The 19,754-nt window shown below is 35.6% G+C and overlaps 2 protein-coding genes across 2 annotated transcripts; both read left to right on the top strand.

Annotated features, from left to right (window-relative positions):
- The first annotated feature begins 1,133 nt into the window (after positions 1 to 1,133).
- Positions 1,134 to 7,045, top strand: LOC144015946 (cytochrome P450 2F2-like). The gene is made up of 11 exons (XM_077516452.1): positions 1,134 to 1,382; positions 2,387 to 2,549; positions 2,834 to 2,986; positions 3,162 to 3,322; positions 3,954 to 4,022; positions 4,157 to 4,261; positions 4,374 to 4,515; positions 5,089 to 5,174; positions 5,487 to 5,588; positions 6,359 to 6,500; positions 6,576 to 7,045. The coding sequence occupies exons 1-11, from the start codon at positions 1,224 to 1,226 to the stop codon at positions 6,761 to 6,763; spliced, it is 1,470 nt and encodes a 489-aa protein (XP_077372578.1). The 5' UTR covers positions 1,134 to 1,223; the 3' UTR covers positions 6,764 to 7,045.
- A 578-nt stretch (positions 7,046 to 7,623) lies between these two features.
- On the top strand, positions 7,624 to 19,304 carry hsf4 (heat shock transcription factor 4). The gene is made up of 14 exons (XM_077518055.1): positions 7,624 to 7,723; positions 7,946 to 8,085; positions 8,876 to 8,984; positions 9,071 to 9,198; positions 9,283 to 9,407; positions 10,083 to 10,158; positions 11,398 to 11,465; positions 12,080 to 12,179; positions 12,822 to 12,940; positions 14,057 to 14,287; positions 14,357 to 14,477; positions 15,010 to 15,075; positions 15,200 to 15,292; positions 17,098 to 19,304. Exons 2-13 carry the CDS (start codon positions 7,960 to 7,962, stop codon positions 15,257 to 15,259), a joined length of 1,329 nt encoding a protein of 442 aa, XP_077374181.1. The 5' UTR covers positions 7,624 to 7,723; positions 7,946 to 7,959; the 3' UTR covers positions 15,260 to 15,292; positions 17,098 to 19,304.
- Positions 19,305 to 19,754: the final 450 nt, after the last annotated feature.

Here is a 19,754-nt window from a genome sequence, read left to right as displayed (position 1 = left end):
TTATTAGTAGAATGTAAAATAATAATAATAATAATAATAATAATAATAATAATAATAATAATAATAATAATAATAATAATAATAATAATAATAATAATAAATAATGTTGATTTTAAAAGGAGGCATTAGAAAACTTTTCAATTTAATGCATTGTCCTTTCAAACACTGAACTATGACCTTTATTTAAATACTCTTCGACTTCTATTGAAGCTTTTTTAAATCCATGAATGTTGTTTGACAATGTTAGGGACAATGAAGGATTTTTGCTATTATATTTGATATTAGAATTAGGGATGGGCGAGTACCGATACCAGGTATCGTATCGGGCCGATACCAGCCTTTTTTCAAGTACTCGAGTACTCGTGACGCAGACGAGTACAAGCGACCGATGGCAGAGGGGGAATACGTTAAGTGAGTCCTCCTTGCCTGTAACTGGCGCTAGCTTGCAGCAGTTTTTCACCAAAACTTCACCGGTTTGGAAATACTTCAAAATTGTGAATCTTAAACTAAAAGAGCATTTTTGTGTTTTATTTTGAGCATTGACTATTGAAGAGTGACTATGTTTTTTGTCAAAATTAAATGAAATATATTTGTTTAAAAATATATTTTAGTGATTTTTTTTTTTTATTATTTGTCAAACTGTACTACTGCTATCGGCAGTTGGTATCGGTATCGGTGAATACTGAGGGTCTGAGTATCGGTATCGGTCTGAAAAAAAGTGGTATCGAACATCCCTAATTAAATATATGTGGAAGAATGAAACATTTACACTGGTCTTTCATGACATTGATTTCTAAGAACAATCTGCTGTTTCCATCTATTTGCATTAGCTTGAAGTTGTGTTTATGTTCTAATTATTAGTTCCACACAAATGGAGGTAAAGAAAACAAAAAAGAACTGTTAAAGGAAGATGCACAGGACAAAGTTAGTGCATTTTTATTTAGTGTGATATGGTCAACATTTACTGTACCCTGAGAGAGAGAGAGAGAGAGAGAGAGAGAGAGAGAGAGAGAGAGAGAGAGAGAGAGAGAGAGAGAGAGAGAGAGAGAGAGAGAGAGAGAGAGAGAGAGAGAGAGAGAGAGAGAGAGAGAATACACACACACGCACACACACCCCTACTCAGAAAAGCAAAGTACACAAAGACAGGGGCAGGATAGAGAGTTGCGCAATGTCTTTAAAGCAGGCAGTGGTGGACTGTTGAGGTCTGTCCACTCTTCTTCAACATGTTAGCTACAATCCTCCTACCACTTTGTGTTTTCTTTATCGTCTTTAATATCATGTGCCGAAGGCCGAAGAATTTTCCACCAGGACCCACTATCTTGCCAGTCCTGGGAAACATCTTGAGCCTGAGCTTGGAGAACCCCCTGCAAGACTTTGAGCGGGTACGGAAAACGGGACCACTTCAAATTGTCATTTATGGAATACTTTTTGTTTTAAATTATAATTCCTAAATTTCCAAGAATGCATTGCTTCATTCATTCTATTGAGTTTTTTTTTTTTTTGTCTTTTATTCTCTACATATGAAGTCATTGTATGGAATAAAATAAAAACAAGTATATGCGTTTTTGGAAGCAATGACTTCACACAACAACACTTCTATTTGTATATTGTTGCATAACGATAAACTGATTTTGTCTGTACACAGTTGAAAGCCGTACCCTTTAACCACACTAATAGAAGCCAAGGCTACTCTTTGGCCTTGACCTTATAGTTCACATGCCAATATTGACTAAAGAAAAAAAAATTAAAAAGAGGTGATAATGCAATCATATTCACCAATGCTTCTTGAAACAGTTAACCAAAATATATAATGATTATAATTCCATAACATAGAAAACCTCAGTGGCTTAGTTTGCGTTATTTAATTAGATTTGCTACTTACGGTACATGCATTTTCTAGTCAGTACCTTTGCCATTATTATACAGTTTATTTAGCAAACAGATTTATTTACAAAAATAAATTGTTATGTTTGATAAACACAATGTGACTTAAGTAATGTAAAATCCTATTAAATTGTGGGACAGACGTATTACAGTACTTTCAGAAACTGTCTGTACCTCGATAAAATCCAGCAAAATCACATTACACCGCCTGCACCAAAAGTTAGACCTAGTTTTACCGAATCTGCACTCTAGCCTTATTTTTTGTCAACAAATTGCGAGATGAACCAGGGTGCAGCACATGACAACTGAAATCCAAACAACACCAAACAACACACAAATCATGACAGTGCGTCCCCTTTAAAGCAGTTGAGGACTGAGGTCTTTAGGTCTGTCCACTCTTCCTCAACATGTTAATAGTAGAGGATATACTGTGCTGTATTTTTGTATTGTACTAACGTTCTATATTGTGTTCATCTTTTTTTCTTTTTCTTTTTTTTTTAAGCTGAGGAAGGCATATGGAAATGTCTACAGCTTGTACCTTGGTCCTAGACCTGCTGTTATTATCAATGGGTTAGAAGCCATGAAGGAGGCTTTAGTGTCCAAAGCGACTGACTTTGCTGGACGCCCCCAAGACCTTTACGTCAATGACACTACAGACAGAAAAGGTAAAGTCACAATTACTATAATTGTTGATATTATTATTATTATTATTATTATTATTGTTATTATTATTATTATTATTATTATTATTATTATTATTATTATTATTATTATTATCATTATTATTATTTTAGTAGTAGTAGTAGTAGTAACGTGGTTGTTGTTGTTGTACTCTTAGTGGTTTTAGTAGACGCAGTAGTAGTACTGTAATAGTGGTAGGAGTGCTTGACAGTTATACAGTCATTAGGTTACTGTATAATATATTCTCTGCATTAACCATCTGTTGCAGGAGTCATCCTGGCAGACTATGGTCCTAGTTGGAAAGAACATCGTCGATTTGCTCTTATGACTTTGAGGAACTTTGGTCTGGGCAAGCAGTCAATGGAAGAAAGGATTCTGGGAGAAACTGAATTCATTATGAATACACTGGAAAAGAGCATTGGTACGTAGATCATGCCAATACATACATTTATTATTTGTAATGTTTCGGTCTCTGAATCTGTGTTGCCCGATTGGATATTGTGTTAAAGGGTTTAATATCTCTGTACTATAATTTTGCACTTCTACTCTTTTTTTTTTTTTTTTTTTTTTTTTTTTTTTTTTAAACGCTTCCACAGGCAGTACCTTGAGTCCCCAACTTATGTTCCATAATGCCTCCTCTAACATCATCTGCCAGGTTCTGTTTGGTAAACGCTATGATTATAATGATGAGTTCATCAAAGTTATTGTTCAGTGTTTCACCGAGAATGCCAAGTTGGCCAATGGACCTTGGGCTATGGTGAGTCAGAACCTTTTATCGCAATGACATTCATAAACAAATATATACAATTATGACTAAATGGTTCTTTTCTCAGAATATCAATCTTGTCATTTCATCCCCATGGCTGGTTTGAAAAATGGATGGATGGATGGATGGATGGATGGATGGATGGATGGATGGATGGATGGATGGATGGATGGATGGATGGATGGATGCATGGATGTTCAGAAGGGGGCTGGACCAATAAATTGTTTTAAACGGATGAAATGTTTTTTTTTAATTTGCATGTCTAGATATATGGACATTGTTTGCTTGTCTGAGACCAGATGAGCAGACGAAAGCTGTCTTTAGATAAATGCAGTTCAATGTGTTGACCTAATTTACATCTTTTCAAACCCTCCACATGTATTTAAGTTAAATCTACAACATGTGAGTGTCTATATATGCATAGACAAAGTCAGCTCAAGTGGATTCCAAAAAAGTGTCTCCTGAATGATCCCCTGCTCCCCAAGTGTTCCAAACTCAATCCGAAAAAGTAAACGCTTAACTTGTAACTCCACAGGATGATTTTAATCAATGCAATTCAATTTAACGGGACTGCATATTAGCAGATTGCCAATAATTGTTTTCTTATTTATCTTTATTACAGCTGTATGACTCCTTCCCTATGATTCGTAGTCTTCCATTGCCCTTCATGAAGTCTTTTGAAAATGTCAAGGTATGTTATATGGCTTTGTATGTAATGTGTGGGATAATGATAAGTAGTTCAAATAATAGATGGATTGATTTTAGTGTTGTAATCAGCCTAAAACATTCTAGCATTATGTTGTTTTGTCTACTCTTACACTTTAGAAATGTCAAAAACTTGCAAAGGGTGTGCTGGCCGAGCACAAGAGGACCAGAGTCCCTGGAGAACCACGTGACTTTATTGACTGCTATCTAGATGAAATGGATAAGGTGGGTACAAATACAAATATAAGATAATGAGCATGCTGCATTGTTGCTGTTTAATCTAATATGGCTTTTGTTTCTTTTCTTTTGTTTTCATGGAACAATCTTTCTTGTTTAGAGAAGTGGTGATGAAGGGTCCTTGTTTTCAGAGCAACAGCTAACAATGTACGCTCTGGATCTTCACTTTGCTGGGACAGACACCACCTCTAACACACTTCTGACTGCTTTCCTTTATCTTATGACTCATCCAGACATACAAGGTATGTTCGCTCCTAAATTATATGTGAGCTCTCTAATATTCCTCCCCTCATGAAGCTCCAAGTAGTTGTACATATTATTGCTGAGCATTTATGGTTTTGATTGACTGACATCACTTATCAACATCATCATCATCATCATCATTTTTCTTCTCATAAAATTTGGATTGAACACATATCATCACAAATGACTACAAACTAAATGTTTGCTCTTGCTCATATCTTTGAATGCATGATTCTGTGTGATTTGCTTCTCTGTGGCGTGCAATCTCTTGGGGTACAGTATTAAAATGAGTACAATTTATGATATAAATAAATAAAACACATTCATGGATAAAACATTCTTATTGTCTCTCAAACATAAGTCCATAAAAAGTAAACAGTCATGCAACTAAATGGAAAACCCTGAAGATTTTTCACGTCACAGGTACAAATTCACCCTCGACCTTCACCCAATCCCATTCATGTTGTTAAATATGGATTTGCTTTCCAGGTGCTAAAGTGAAGTAAAGTAAACGTCCACTTCTTACAAATGTTTCTTATCACTCAAGTATTTTTTTCTGCTGTATTTGTTAGAGCATTGCCAAGAGGAGATTGATGAGGTGTTGAAAGGGAAGGACAAAGCATGTTTTGATGACAGACACAATATGCCATACGTGCAGGTAAATCTTCACATAGTTACATCCGTAATGAAGTACTGTATTTTATACTGTATGCATTAATGATGCAAATCATTTGAACTTCGTATTTATTTTTTTTCTAAGATGGATGGATGGATGATTCTAAATTATGATTATGATATGTCTGCTTTTGTAAGAGACCTAGCAATGCAATAATAGTGAAAGTAAATATCAGAAATCCTTAAAAATTGCACTTTCAACTACATTGAATAAAAATATACAATGTATATATTGAATTATCAGGAATATGTCAGGGTCGACTGTAAATCATTTTCTTTCTTTTTTTCCCCCCAGGCTGTAATCCATGAAGTTCAGAGAAGAGCAAACACTGTGCCCCTGAGTGTCTTTCACTGTACGACAAGAAACACAGAGTTGATGGGATATTCTATTCCTAAGGTAAGAAGCAGAACAACACACATGACTGTTTCTTCATGAACGCAGACACTTTGGGTTGACACTGTGTTGATCAACAACCTAGTCGTGTGCGGCTCAGGGACAGAGTTACTAAAGAGTCAACAAGAGCATGAGGCAGTGGAAATGAAAGTGTTAGGTTGTCTTCAAGAGTTATGAGAATGGATAGAATTAGAAATCAGAGGGAGAGCTAAAATGTTTGGGAAAATATCTTGGTTTGGACTCATCCAGAGGAGAGTGAGACTATTGGTAGATGGATGATGATTAGCTGAAAGGAAGAGAAAAATATCATACAGTCGGTCATAAGTTTTGAGCACATGCGTGAACTGGGCAGTATTTCTGATCAACTTTTTTTTTTTGGAGAGCATGCGTCTGTGAACGTTTTTTGAATATCAGTTCATTTTCCTCCAAGGGTGTCATGTTTTGCTATTATTCCAGAAGAAAGCCCAGCTAAAAACAAATGAGCCTTCACAAGTCGGGAGATAAGAATCACACACATGGCCAAATTATTTATGTTTGTGCAAATTCCGTTTCAGTTTCATCAAATGTGCTGTTGTTGAATGAACATGGACATAATTAGCTGTAATAAACAAAACAAAACAAAACAAAAATGGTTGACTTGGCAAAAGTAAATAATATTAAAAAAAATGAATTTATTAAATATTTTGATATGATTTAAATTGACAGAAGGTCAGTCTTATTGTATATCCATCTTTTATTAGTTCTCACATTACTTGGTTTCTTCTGCTCCCCAGGGTACAATGATTATCCCAAATTTGACCTCTGTGCTGCACGAGGAAAGCCAGTGGAAATCCCCTCATAAATTCAATCCTGAAAACTTCCTCAATGACCAGGGCGAGTTTGTCAAGCCAGAGGCTTTTATGCCTTTTTCTGCAGGTATGTGGGCAAATATTTTTCACGCTGAATTTACTGAAACACCTGTAAGCGATTTCTACAATATATACTCTACAGGTACTCGCATGTGTCTCGGTGAGGGATTGGCTCGTATGGAACTCTTCCTCATCACGGTGACCCTGCTGAGAAAGTTCAAGTTCATTTGGCCCGATGATGCAGGAGAGCCAGACTTCACCCCAGTCTATGGGGTCACTCTTACTCCCAAACCTTATCGCATGAAGATACAACTAAGGGCAATGCACTGAAGCTGAGCACAGGCATGAAAATTAAAGGAGTGTTACTCTTATTTACTAGTGAAGCGTAGATATCTGGTGCACCATGACACGGCGCCTGTGTACGTTCTTTTTCTCACACCATGAAGTGAAAGACTGAGCCTGTTTGAAGTCTGTGAACCTTTCCCCTTCCTGATGGCCAAGTTCCACAAGAGAAAAAGACAGTCTAGCATGACATTGATTTGTCTTTTCTCCTAATTGTGTATGAATACTCAAGTATTTTGTGGCTATATGAATATATTTGCTCACACATTACTACCTATCAATCTTTTATGTGTTGTATTTCACTATTTATTTCTCATCATGTGATTTATGTGATGTTTAGAATATGCACAGGTCAGATTACAGAAGGATTTAATGAATTAAGATTATGTCACGGAGAGTAAACCAATATAACCTTCTAAATAACCATACAATACTTCTACTAAAATATTTATTTATATATTGTTTATTTGTATTTTTCAGCTTTATGTTGCATTGTCATTAGGTTGTTTTGCTGTTATAGTGCCTCATAGAGGCCGAAAGAGAGTAATACAGCTTTAAAAATCATCTCACAGCAGAGAACTGACTGTAGAGTACAAAGTATATCAACAGTTAAATTGAGGCATGTTTCAACATGTCAGCATCACTTACTCTCATGTTACATTACACTATTAGTTGATTGGAAATTGTTGGATTATCCAAGCTTTTGTACACAAGTGTTTTACTGTCTATATTGTCAGCGAGAGGGCCGGGTGTGTGCGTGCACACGTGTGTGTTTGGGGATGGGTTTGAATGGTGTGGGTGCTGACAAGTACCTTCTGTGATGACATTCAGTTGAATGATGGGGCAGAGAGAGCACAGAGGGGGCAGAAAAATTAAGGGAATATCTGAAAACACCTGCTGAGAGATTAATTTTTAGGATATTTGACAAGCCAGTCAAGACAAGTGAAGGTAAATACAAAACTGGACATGACATAAACAAGATGAGCTTGTGCTTGACAGGCATGGAATCAAATAGACTGCGGCAAACTTGGGAATATCAGTAGCGGATTTTCACAAGTGGATTTCTCCAAAATGGAATAGTGTGTGGAATCGGCACACATACACGCAAACTGTTGGCCTTCCTCGCTCACGCACAAACATCTGGTTTCCTGTTGTGACCGGCTGTGGCAGTGGACCGAGTCAACATGCAGGAGTCTCCAGGTGCCTTGGGTGTAGATGGCAACTACGCCAGCAATGTTCCGGCTTTTCTCACCAAACTGTGGACTCTTGTGGAGGATCCAGATACCAACCACCTAATCTGCTGGAGTGCTGTGAGTAGGCTAAAATCATCTATTGAGAGTTCATAAATGAAAGACCAATGTGCTGTTCACATAAGTGTTTTTCATATAGCTGTGGCGATATAATACTAAAACACAAAACAAATGTATTGTGTCAACTTTGGACCACCATAATGAATAGTTGTCAAGTACAAAGTCGAAAATAAGTAACATGTTTAAAAACTGCATCTTTCTCATTGCAATTATAAACATCAAATACACGTGTCCATTCACATATTCATCTATGATCTACCTATTAACAAATGTCTTCATATAAAAACAAATTTCTTGATAATTTCTTTATTATTAATTTACATGTTAACTATAAGTCAGTGGAATCAGTAACATTGGGCCGAAACCTCTGATGTCACAATTTGATAAATTTCAGATTTTTTTCACAAATCTATACTATTCATCCATCCATATGTGTAAGCGATATTTTGCAAATTATTCACCAAATTTAAGTATGGAAAATGGCTTTCATGCCATGTTAATGGTTGAACCAAAGGTGCCATTTTTGTGGTTTCCTGAAAGTGATGATTTTAGATGCACAAGGCAATATATGGGAAAGAAAGGTGCCTATAAATAAAATGCATTATTATTATTATTATTATTATTATTATTATTATTATTATTATTATTATTATTATTATTATTATTATTATTATTATTATTATTATTATTATTAAAGAGGAAAAACATTGAATGGATAGATAGATAGATAGATAGATAATCTCAAACATGATTTATTTCTTCAAACACGTACTCAATTTGTCTATTTCAGACTGGGACCAGTTTCCATGTGTTTGACCAGGGTCGCTTTGCCAAGGAAGTTCTACCAAAGTACTTTAAACACAATAATATGGCAAGCTTTGTCCGACAGCTCAACATGTGTGAGTCTTCTTTTATTGTCATTTAATCTGTTTGTCCTCTTTTCTTCCTAATACATTTCCATTGTGATTCGACTGTGTGTCTATAGACGGCTTTCGAAAAGTTGTAAATATTGAGCAAAGTGGTCTGGTCAAGCCTGAGAGAGACGATACAGAGTTCCAACATTTGTACTTCCTCCAAGGACACGAACACATGCTGGAACACATCAAAAGGAAGGTATTGAATGGACATGAAATGCTCATAGAAGAAAGAATCCTGTGAGAAAACAAACTCTGCATCACAGAATAACCGTGTGTGCAGGTATCAATAGTGAAGAGTGAAGAGACTAAAGTTCGACAAGAGGACCTCAGTAAACTGCTGTATGAAGTTCAGCTACTAAGAACACAGCAGGACAACATGGAGTGTCAGATGCAAGACATGAAGCAGTGAGTAGACAGCTTGTGTGGGCTAATCCTAATCCTGGAACAGGGCCAGTGGATGAATCCAAAAAACAAAGCAAATTCATCAAGACATTTCAATCTTTTTAAAAATTATTAAAAAAAATAATGATAATAATAAATAGATTGTAATTTAAGCGCCAAATACACCCTTCTGTTATAAATATGTATGCTTGAAAAACTCATGATACTCTTGTTGCTATGTTGGATCATGTCAACCAGTACATGAAGAGAGCTTTTTTTTTTTTTCTCTCTCTCGCTCTCTATCTCTTGAGGCTATTGTTGTTCAGCTGGTGCCGTGTGTTCTTTGTGTGCTGCTGCTTCTTTGTACTCAGCATTGTTTGCTAATGAGAGCAGAGAATGTTCACCTGCTCACCTGACTGGCGCACACACAGGCATGCACACGCACATGAATACACATACATACAATTGTAACTTTCCGTTGTAAGATCGCAATGATTAACTAGCAAAAAGTGATTAATTCAAAACGTTCTTGTTTGGATGAAGCTAAAACAACAAATGTGCGGTATCAATTTGATGTTTGGAGACGTATGAAACAGATGACACAGAAATATAACTGCATCAAATTGTGACTGCAGAAAAGCATTTTGCTCGCATTAATTGAAATGAATACTAAATATATGTCTTTTGTACTGTCCTTAGGCAGAACGAGGTTCTGTGGAGGGAGGTGGTCTCACTGAGACAGAACCACACACAGCAACAGAAGGTCATGAACAAGGTCAGTCCATGTTTATATGATGTGATAAAATGAATAGGATTATTGATGATCTTGATGTGAATTATCATCATGCATTAGACTAAATAATATCCTTGTGCTAGTGTTGTTTTGTTGTTTGACTTTTTCATAAGAATACAAAATTGCATCATGATGTCTAAATCAATATTAATTATGTCTCAATGGTGATACATGTAAAGTTTTTTTTTTCTTTCTTCATCATTGAGATGTAATTTGATTAATCATAAACAGAATCATGCATTGAAAAAGGGCCACACGCTTCTTGTCAATACTAATACCAGTTATTGTTGACCTTTTACAGAAATATTACAAAGACGAACTGCAATTATTTGTGGCTCCTTTTTGTCAATATAAATACCTATGCAGGGATGGACGTGTACTGATAGCGGGTGTCTACAGTATGCTAATACCAGCCTTATTTTAAGGCATCTGTGCTTGTGATGGTCGTCAATATCAGTATCGGCTGCCCTCTTTGTGGCTGTTCTACAATCAGGAACTATAAACTATATGCCAATCAAACATTAAAATTTTGAGTGTGTTTATTTTTGTGAAAAAAATGCACAAAATGAGTTTTGCACTTAATGTTTGCTGTTCATCAGTTTTGTGCCATCCTTGAATGATATACATATATATATATATATATATATATATATATATATATATATATATATATATATATATATATATATATATCCGGGTTGGGTTCCACAAAAGCAGACAGCATATATATATATATATATATATATATATATATATATATATATATATATATATATATATATATATATATATATATATATATTTATGCAAGCAAAAATTAACAGCAACAGTATGTTTGCTTCAAATCCTTTATTGTTAAATTAGGATAGTTGATATTTTAAACATGCATTGAGAAACCTATTATGAAAAATGAAATATATTAAGAGTATGTATTTTGCACATATTTTGTCGTAAATCTAAAATTGTATTATTATTATTATTATTATTTTTAAATCATACATTAGGTTAGGAAGTCTGTGGTCCCGAGTAGCACTCCTTCCCCCTTACACAGAGTAATAACTAAATGTATAGCTAGTACAGACCTTCTTAAGTAAATATATTAAACTTTAATGTCCAATGTGTGTGTTTGTGTGTGAGGGAGAGAGAAAGAGCGTGAGAGACAGATATTGAAAGCTTAGAGAGGGTTGCTGATTCATGCTGTGCCTTTTCTCTCTTTGCCAGCTAATTCAGTTTCTGTTCAGCCAGATGCAGTCCAACACACCCGGCACTGTAAGCTTGAAGAGAAAGCTGTGAGTATGCACACACACGGGGTACCTATCAACAAAAGTCAGACAAACGGGGCCATAGCGGGGCATGGGAAGGGCTGGCTCAGCTGACAAACTGAACCATCAGGCTGTGTGAATGGCGACAAGTGCTGAATCAGTCTCACACGCACACACCCGCACGCACACACAAATGGAAGGCAGAGCAGAGTGCATGACCCTGTTACAGCCAATGTATGTAAAATGCTGGTTCAGCCTTGCAGTGGGAAAGGCCCGTTCCCACACAAAGGTGCCAAGAGAACAGACATTTCAGGGTCAGCATGCTACCTGGCAAAGTTGCAATGATGCCTCATGCTTTACCATTTGGTTGACAACATGATTTGGGGGATCATGGTTATATCCGCCGGCAATGTTTGACTAATCCCAACTTCAGACTCACTCGGGTTTAATTAATGTATGTACATGTTAAGTGCTTTATTTTTCACCAATCTTCAAGGCGACTGTCTCTGACCTTATTACAGATATCACTACAGTCAATTCAAACTAACAAACATTTTGTTGTTCATAAAATTACGATTAACAACATACTGAAACTGCTCTAAGTCAGATGTTTAACATTAAAACGTCATGATCTTTTTCAGGCCACTGATGTTGGATGACGGCTCCCTTAGCCCCCCAGCCTCCAAGTTCAGCCATAGTAACCCAATGGAGCCTATGCATGAGCCCTTCTACATTCAGTCGGTGAGAGAATATTCAAATCTAACACAATGCATTTCATGCAGCTTCCCTACAGTATATAATGTCTAATTGTCATGACAAAGTTCAATTGCTGCTATAAAGAGCAACCTCGATAGCAAGATACTCTGCTACTGACACATACTAATGGTGATGCTAATAATAAAAAACAATTCATCTTTTTACTTTTTAGTAATTAATATACCGTTATTAGTTTCCCAAGTTCTCTAGCTATCCCTTAGAAGCAAACAAAGCCGGAATCTTCTGTTAAAGTTAAAGCTATAACTCAGGAGTTAAAACTTTAATGCTGTATTTTTTTTTTAAAGTTTTTTTTTAAAGCTTTAATTAAACTGTATTTAGCCTATAAGGCTTTAACTCCGGAGTTAAAGCGAGTTAAAGCTTTAACTGCTGCGTCATGAACCACTTGCAATATTTTTTAAACCTCTAGATGGTAGTCTTGGTTTAAAGATAAAGGCAACCTTATGTCATGACTTGTGTTTTCTCTGAATGCTAGCTTACCCAGATGGGTGGTTTAGACCAGGTGATGTCGGTGAGCTATGGGTTTGTGATAAACTTTGAGACCCTTTGTTGATTAATTAATGCTTTTATACTGTAAATAAACATGACCTGATTGTTCTTCTGTCTCAGCCATCAAGTGATACTGCTTCGTGTTCTACCACTGGGCTAACAGGTGGGCCAATCATATCAGATGTAACGGACATGTCTCAAGCCAGCATGCCTCTACAGATGCAGCCTGATGAGACCAGGTGTGTAGAGTTGATAATGATATAAATAGCATTACATTTGTTATACAGCATAACTCACACCCTCGAATCCTTTTTTTTTTTTTTTTGATTAGCGATAGACCGATATGGTGATACCGATATGTAGTACTGTAGTCAAGGAGGCCAATAACCGATATTTCAAGCCGATATTCATTTGCAGTAAAAGACAAAATATTTGTGTCAAAATTTTGAGAAAAAAAAAAAGACAAAATATTTGTGTCAAAATTTGAAAAAAAGAAAAGAAAAAGAAAAAAAAAAGAAATTAGGCATGTTTGTTTACACAACTTTTCAAATTTTCAACACAATGAAGGTTTTTATTTTCATTTTAAACATATAAGGAATAGACAGCTTTGTTTAAAAATTATAACAAAAATTGTAGGGATCTTCCAGGGTCATCAGCATGTGTTACACTAAATTAAAATCTAAGAAAGTAAATAGCTCCCTAAAGTTTTCTACTATAAATAAAGTTTTCCGAAAGCTCAAAATAATTTCTTAATTTAAAATAAAAAAATTTAATAAAAAGTGTAGGGAGTTCCCAGTATCAGAATCATATTTTATAAAGTAAAGTGGAAACTTAAATAAATCCATAAATGAAAATTTACCTGTATCTCACCGAGCAACAAATATATGCGAATGTAGCAACTGTCTGAATATGTTCAAAATTCCTTTTCGAAAACTAAAAGCGGTCTGTGAATATCTTACAAATACTGATGAAATCCCCAAATTTGCTACGTTCGCAAGCATTCACCGCTCAGATACCAGCTCTATCGGCCTTCAGATTAGTGAAAAGGACGTGGGAAGATAAAAGTTTATTATTATTTTATTTTATTCTTTTCATTCTTATAAACATTTCATATAGGATTTTAGTAGGAAATGGGGTAAATTCAAGTAAAAGTGGATTTTTATAAAGTCTCTCTCTCTCTCTCTCTCTCTCTCTCTCTCTCTCTCTCTCTCTCTCTCTCTCTCTCTCTCTCTATATATATATATATATATATATATATATATATATATATATATATATATATATATATATATATATATATATATATATATATAGTACTTTGTAAGTAATTGCCCCATATTTTTTTTCAATCATAGGGATAAGTGCCTGATGCTGATCAAAGAGGAGCCTGTGAGTCCAGGAGTGAGAGCAGGAGTGAAAGGAGGCAGTGTTGGTGGAGGAGACGCCCTGGCATTGACCTCCTCCTGTGAGGTGTGCTCCTCAGAACCTCCCGTCCTTCCTGTTGCAATGGTGCAGTCTGTTTTGGAGGGAAGAGGCTCATCCGCCTCAGTGACAGAGAGGAGGATTAAGAGAGCTGCTATTGAGAGGTAAGAGCTCCCATCAAGTAGATGTTTATGCGCAACACAACTTGTCACTGTGCGTATTTGTGTGCGCAGAGTGGAGTGTGCTTCTGATGCAGTGGAAAATATGGATATGAGCCTGGAGGAGTTGCAGCAGCTGATACTCAGGAGCCATCAACAGAGTAATATGGATCCAGGGACCAGTACTGTTATTGATGTATGCATTCACAAGCATGAATAACATATAGTGGATATAAAAAGTCAACACAACCCTGTTCAAATGCTAGGTTTCTGGAATACTAAATATGAGACAATGCTAAATTATTCACAACTTTTTATACCATTAATGTGATCTCTAATTTGTACAAGTCAGTTAATTTGGAAAAAGTCATTTACAGAGAGGAAGTAACAATCAACAATTGATGTACAAGTGCACACGCCATTTTATAACTGGGACGTGACTATGCTCAGAAATAACCAATTTCATTCAAATTCAGATTAACATGTAGGCAGTATCTTATTTTGAAATGGCTAGCTCAATTGACTTGGACAGGTTAAAGGCCACAAAAATGGCGGGGGTTTTTGTTGTTGTTGTTGTTGTTTTTAATAGTGGTGTGTCGTAGACTTTTTATATCCAACCCGTAAATCCAAAATAACTACTGTACAGTACTTAGACTGTACTTGTCTTCTCTCTATTCCCTGTGCTGCAAACCAACTAGTTGCCACTTTTTGTCTCCATCATTTTGCAGCCCTTCAGTATAAACCTTCCTCTAACTGAATGGAGTTTCAATGAGATGGAGTCCAACCTCAAATCAGTAAGTCACAGAATGTAAATTGTGTACTCTTTATTCCTGTAGAACATTTGTCTATTGTAGTGTCTTCTCAAGTCAGTTTTTCTATGTCTGATTGAGCATTTTGCTTATTTATGTTACTTCACAGTATGTGTTCCAAAACCAAGATCATGAGGCTTATCCAGCATCGACTTGTGAGAAGCAGTGATCAGTTTGTGCAGTGCCAATTTTGAAATAGAAGGTAATAATTAATTATGGAAGAATGAAGCTTCATGAAGCACTTGCGATATTTTTGGCTCCTCTGGATGGCACGCTTGGTTTAAAGATGCAGTGGAAATTTGTCCATTGCACTAACCTTTATCTTTAAACCAAAAGCACCACCTAGAGGAGTAAAAAAATATTGCAAGTGCTTCATGAAGCTTCATTCCTCCATCACTCGGAAATAATGTTGACAACTTGTCACATAATCTCATTCTGATGTTGACTATATTCGATATTTGGGAGACATTTTACAGAGACATTTGTTAAAAAATACATATATTAAATGTTAATGTTATTTGTAAAAAAAAAAAAAAAAAAAAAAAAACTCATTCAAAACCAAAAATGTATAAACATGTTTTTAATACATTGTCATTCACTCCCCAAAACGTATTTACTTCTTTTGTTTTTTTTTTTTTTTTTTTTTTTAAATGCAAGAGCATACAGAAGGCCTTGATGCAGCTTCTGACATGAAGAGGTGGCTTAAAGCAATGGTAGTTATTTAATAAAATGGCCCACAGGTGGCAGCAGAGTATAAGGGATCAGCCCCGGTCATGTTGCAACAAGCTCTTTTTGCCAGTGTTTTCAGCAAGAATGTGAATATTGATGAAACTTTGCTATATTCTAATACTAATTGCTGCTGCAAAACGGAAACTAATACAAATATATATATTTGTTTCCTGGTGAAAGAAGAGACTAAGACTAATTCTTTTGGTAGGTTGCATGTCATTATAGAAATAGAACACAATATTCTGTGGGCCGTCCAAAATCGGTCAAAATCCAGTAAAACAGCCGGATCGAAGGGGGTTGCTTCAATTAAAATGGCTGGGAGTGAATGAGTTAAATAAAAATAATGGTGATATTAAAACCCACACAAACACATTAGATCATGGCTGTCAAACTCATTTTAATTGAGGGGCCTTTATCACCCGAATTTGATCTCAAGCGGGCCGGACCAGTATGTCCGTTGGCCTAAAAAGCCACAAGTAACAACAGATCAATGTTATTTACTTATTTATTTGCAAATAATTACATGTACATTATAAACATATTCACACTCCCATTAATTATTATTTTACTGCGATCTGAAATTTCGCACAGAAATGATTGTAAAATTTTAAGTTCAAATGAATAACAGACAAATTTCTAAATGTCATTTAAGTACTCGTCAGTACGTCCTCGTATGGGCAAAATTAGCAAAAACAGTTCATTTTAGTGAAAAACTGAAATTTGTGTTATGTCTTCATGGGCCAGATTGTAAACCCCGAGGGGCCGTTTCTGGCCCACAGACTGGATGTTTGACACCACTGGATTGCATCCTTTTAAAATACAGTACTCTTAAAACAATTGTGTCTTCCCAAAAAGACGCAAATGGCACAATACCATATTGTCACTGGTGACAACCTCGTGATGATTTAACCATTGTAACACAACAGCAACCATTTGTTCTAACGTCATGTTAAAAACATGTAACTATTCAATGCAATCTCCGTCCTACACAACATGCAGTTCTTCCTTAGACCACATTTCAAACCCTTTCACTTCATTGGAAGACTCACAATAAAGAAGATTAAGGGAAGTGCATATTACATTTTACAGGGCACATTACATTTACATATTACTAGGGTATGTAAACTTTCAACTGTATGTTCATTAGACAGCATCACTATACTCCAAAATCAACTTAATAGCCAAGTGTGTTTCCTCCTTTATGTGACAACTATTTCCAGTCAAATCTCTCGCCTTGCTTTGTGTGTGTGGCTCTAATAATTATATTTTTCTCTGCAGGCCACAGACACATCTCAGCCTACATGAATTTTACCTTACGGGCTGGCCAGACTATTTATTTTATTTTCCTTCTTTGCATAAGTATTCTTCTGGTATGCAGAAATGATCATATTTGTACCAATTATGTCTCTTTTTTTTTTCTTTCATGGATTGCTCCAAGTATATTAAGACTATTACCAGCTAGGTGCACACAGTGTATGCTAGGCTTGAGCACTTTAGTCTTTCTGTGAGAGGGTTTTCCTACTTATGGAAGTGACATGTTCCTCACAGAACACAAGTAAACATTTTTATTTAAAACTGAATATTGTGATGATCTGAATGTGTGCAAACAGGGTGTGAGGGCATCATTGTATTTTTTCTGTCTTTTTCTTTTTTCAAACAGGGTGTGAGGGCGTTATTGTATTTTTTTTCTGTTGGATTTTTTGTCTGATTTTTTTTACACACAATCAAAATCATTTTTTGTGTTAATTTTAATGAAAGGCAAGTTGTCATTGGTAAAATAAAAGATTCTTCAGTGAACATATGGAATCAAGCCACTCTAAAATCCACTCAGAAACAATTTAAGTATCAGTAGGACATACTGTAGGAAGTTTAATATCTAACTCATGTATACATGTGTAGGCTGATAGGTAGATATTGTCTATTTACACGTTTGGTCTCGAGGACAATAATTTCTTGACTTTTCAATTTGACTGAACCAACACCACCACTGCATTTTTGCACAAACTACATACAGTTATGATGAATTATTTTTTTGTTTGTGAATTACTTGCATTCTACGCCTGCTTGTTTCAAGTAGACTTGGACCATCATGAAAACAAACAAACATATCAGACATTTAGACACTGCCTTTCCTAGCTTCCAAATTTCCACCCGTGTTTTAATATGGGTTCAGTGAGACTGTTATTTTATAGTTTTACTTCTTGTGCTAGTATACTTGAGGCAGGGCTCCATCCAGATTAATTGTATTATTATTATTTCTTTTTTTTTTTCTTTTTTTTTTTTTTTTTACTAGGAGCACAGTGTCCCCTATCTTGAAAATTTAGGGTTGCAAGTAGAAAGTTTAGCCGCATACACTGTAAATCTACGTGTGTTAATGTTCACATTTATCAGCATAAAACCTAGAATATTCAGGAATAATAAAATTAAAAGAAACAGGGGGGAAAAAAAAAGAAAAAAAATACTTGCACTGTTTCAAATTTTAGGGGCAAAATGTATGGAATCAGATTTGTGCCAAAAAGAATTAGGCAAAATTTTATTCCATAAAAATGCCCCTATTTAGGAGCCCTGACTTGAGGGTAAGTTCTTAAAAATGATATGAATTGTGCAATACTGTACAGAATGCAATACGTGGATGACCATAGGAATGTAGGAAAGAGCAACTGTGAGTGGTGAAGTGGAACACCAACCAAAGTAAGATGCACAGCAGAAGGAAAACGACTCCTGCACAAAACCCCTCAAGGCAGAAGCAACGTGACTGGGAGGAGGATTTCATTTGGCTGACTGTGACTGTGATTTTGGCTGACGCAACTTTTACTCTGATGTATTATATTATTATGCCTTATAATTGATCAGTGTATCATTTGTTTCCATTTGAACCTGATGCAAGTAAAATGGAAACACACTGAAGCTGCCAAATGATCAAAAAACAAAAATCAAAAAAGAAACTTATGTGTTCAGCTTTGAAAACTCTCCTTCCCTGTGCATGTTATCTTTGGTGTATGACATGTGGAATTGCACTAAAAATACAGTTGTATATTTGAAAGTGTACAGTACATCATCAACAGCATTTATTTTCCCGTGCCTCACAACGATATGAGTGTTTTTCAGGAGTGACTACACACATTCAGCTGCTGTTGTGTTCTTTATTTATCCCGTTTTTATTTTTAATCATTTGCACTGGAAATGAATGGATGTGTGTTTAGCTGCATGCTGCTAAGTATTTGTAGCAAACCAAGGGAAAATATGACTGCTGTAAAAGATAGAGCCAGGCATCCCCTAAAAGCATTGTTACGCTATGAAAACTGAATTGAATGCGTCATCTCTCAACATCGGCCTTGTGACATTTTTAACTATTTGCCAAAATATCTAATTACTACCATTAAACAGATATTAGTGTTTCAATGCTTTTAAAGTGTGCCATGATCAGCTGCAAATGTGAATGTGTAAATGGCTTTCATAAAAAGACTAAAGTGCAATGTTACACAGGGTCAAATAAACTGGATATGTATTTCACATGTAAACATAATAATAAATGAAAGAAGAGGGATTTTTGAATGAGATGAATCTTTATTTCATGTGTACATAATTTGTGATGTATGTATTGGCTGTATGAATTTGACCTTTTTAACAACAATGTGTGTATTTTGTTTGTTCTTTCCTTGGTGCGTGAATGGGTTTTCGCCGGGTACTCCAGCTCACTCCCAAATTCCAAAAACAAGCCCAATAACTAATGATAAAATCTCCGAATTGCTCCTTGGTGTGAATGTGATTAATTAAAGTGATTAATTTCTATATGTGTTCTGGCATTGGCTAGTGACCACTCCACAGTGTTACCTGCATCTCACGCTGTCATGTGCTGAAGGTTAGATCCCAAAGCGCAGACACAAATAAAATTTTAACTATTTATTCACATCGAGATGCGTGGAACAAACTTG

This window comes from Festucalex cinctus, chromosome 3, assembly GCF_051991245.1.
Source record: "Festucalex cinctus isolate MCC-2025b chromosome 3, RoL_Fcin_1.0, whole genome shotgun sequence".
Taxonomy (NCBI): domain Eukaryota; kingdom Metazoa; phylum Chordata; class Actinopteri; order Syngnathiformes; family Syngnathidae; genus Festucalex; species Festucalex cinctus.
This window is presented reverse-complemented; position numbering and strand designations above follow the sequence as displayed.

What these genes read in the sequence shown, in the direction of transcription:
- LOC144015946 (XM_077516452.1), top strand. Translation starts at nt 1,224, where the DNA reads ATGTTAGCTACAATCCTCCTACCACTTTGTGTTTTCTTTATCGTCTTT. An exon ending in CCAATGGACCTTGGGCTATG is followed by an intron (nt 3,323 to 3,953) that starts GTGAGTCAGAAC and finishes TCTTTATTACAG; the next exon opens with CTGTATGACTCCTTCCCTAT. An exon ending in TTTTATGCCTTTTTCTGCAG is followed by an intron (nt 6,501 to 6,575) that starts GTATGTGGGCAA and finishes TATACTCTACAG; the next exon opens with GTACTCGCATGTGTCTCGGT.
- hsf4 (XM_077518055.1), top strand. Translation starts at nt 7,960, where the DNA reads ATGCAGGAGTCTCCAGGTGCCTTGGGTGTAGATGGCAACTACGCCAGC. An exon ending in ACCTAATCTGCTGGAGTGCT is followed by an intron (nt 8,086 to 8,875) that starts GTGAGTAGGCTA and finishes TGTCTATTTCAG; the next exon opens with ACTGGGACCAGTTTCCATGT. An exon ending in GGACCAGTACTGTTATTGAT is followed by an intron (nt 14,478 to 15,009) that starts GTATGCATTCAC and finishes ATCATTTTGCAG; the next exon opens with CCCTTCAGTATAAACCTTCC.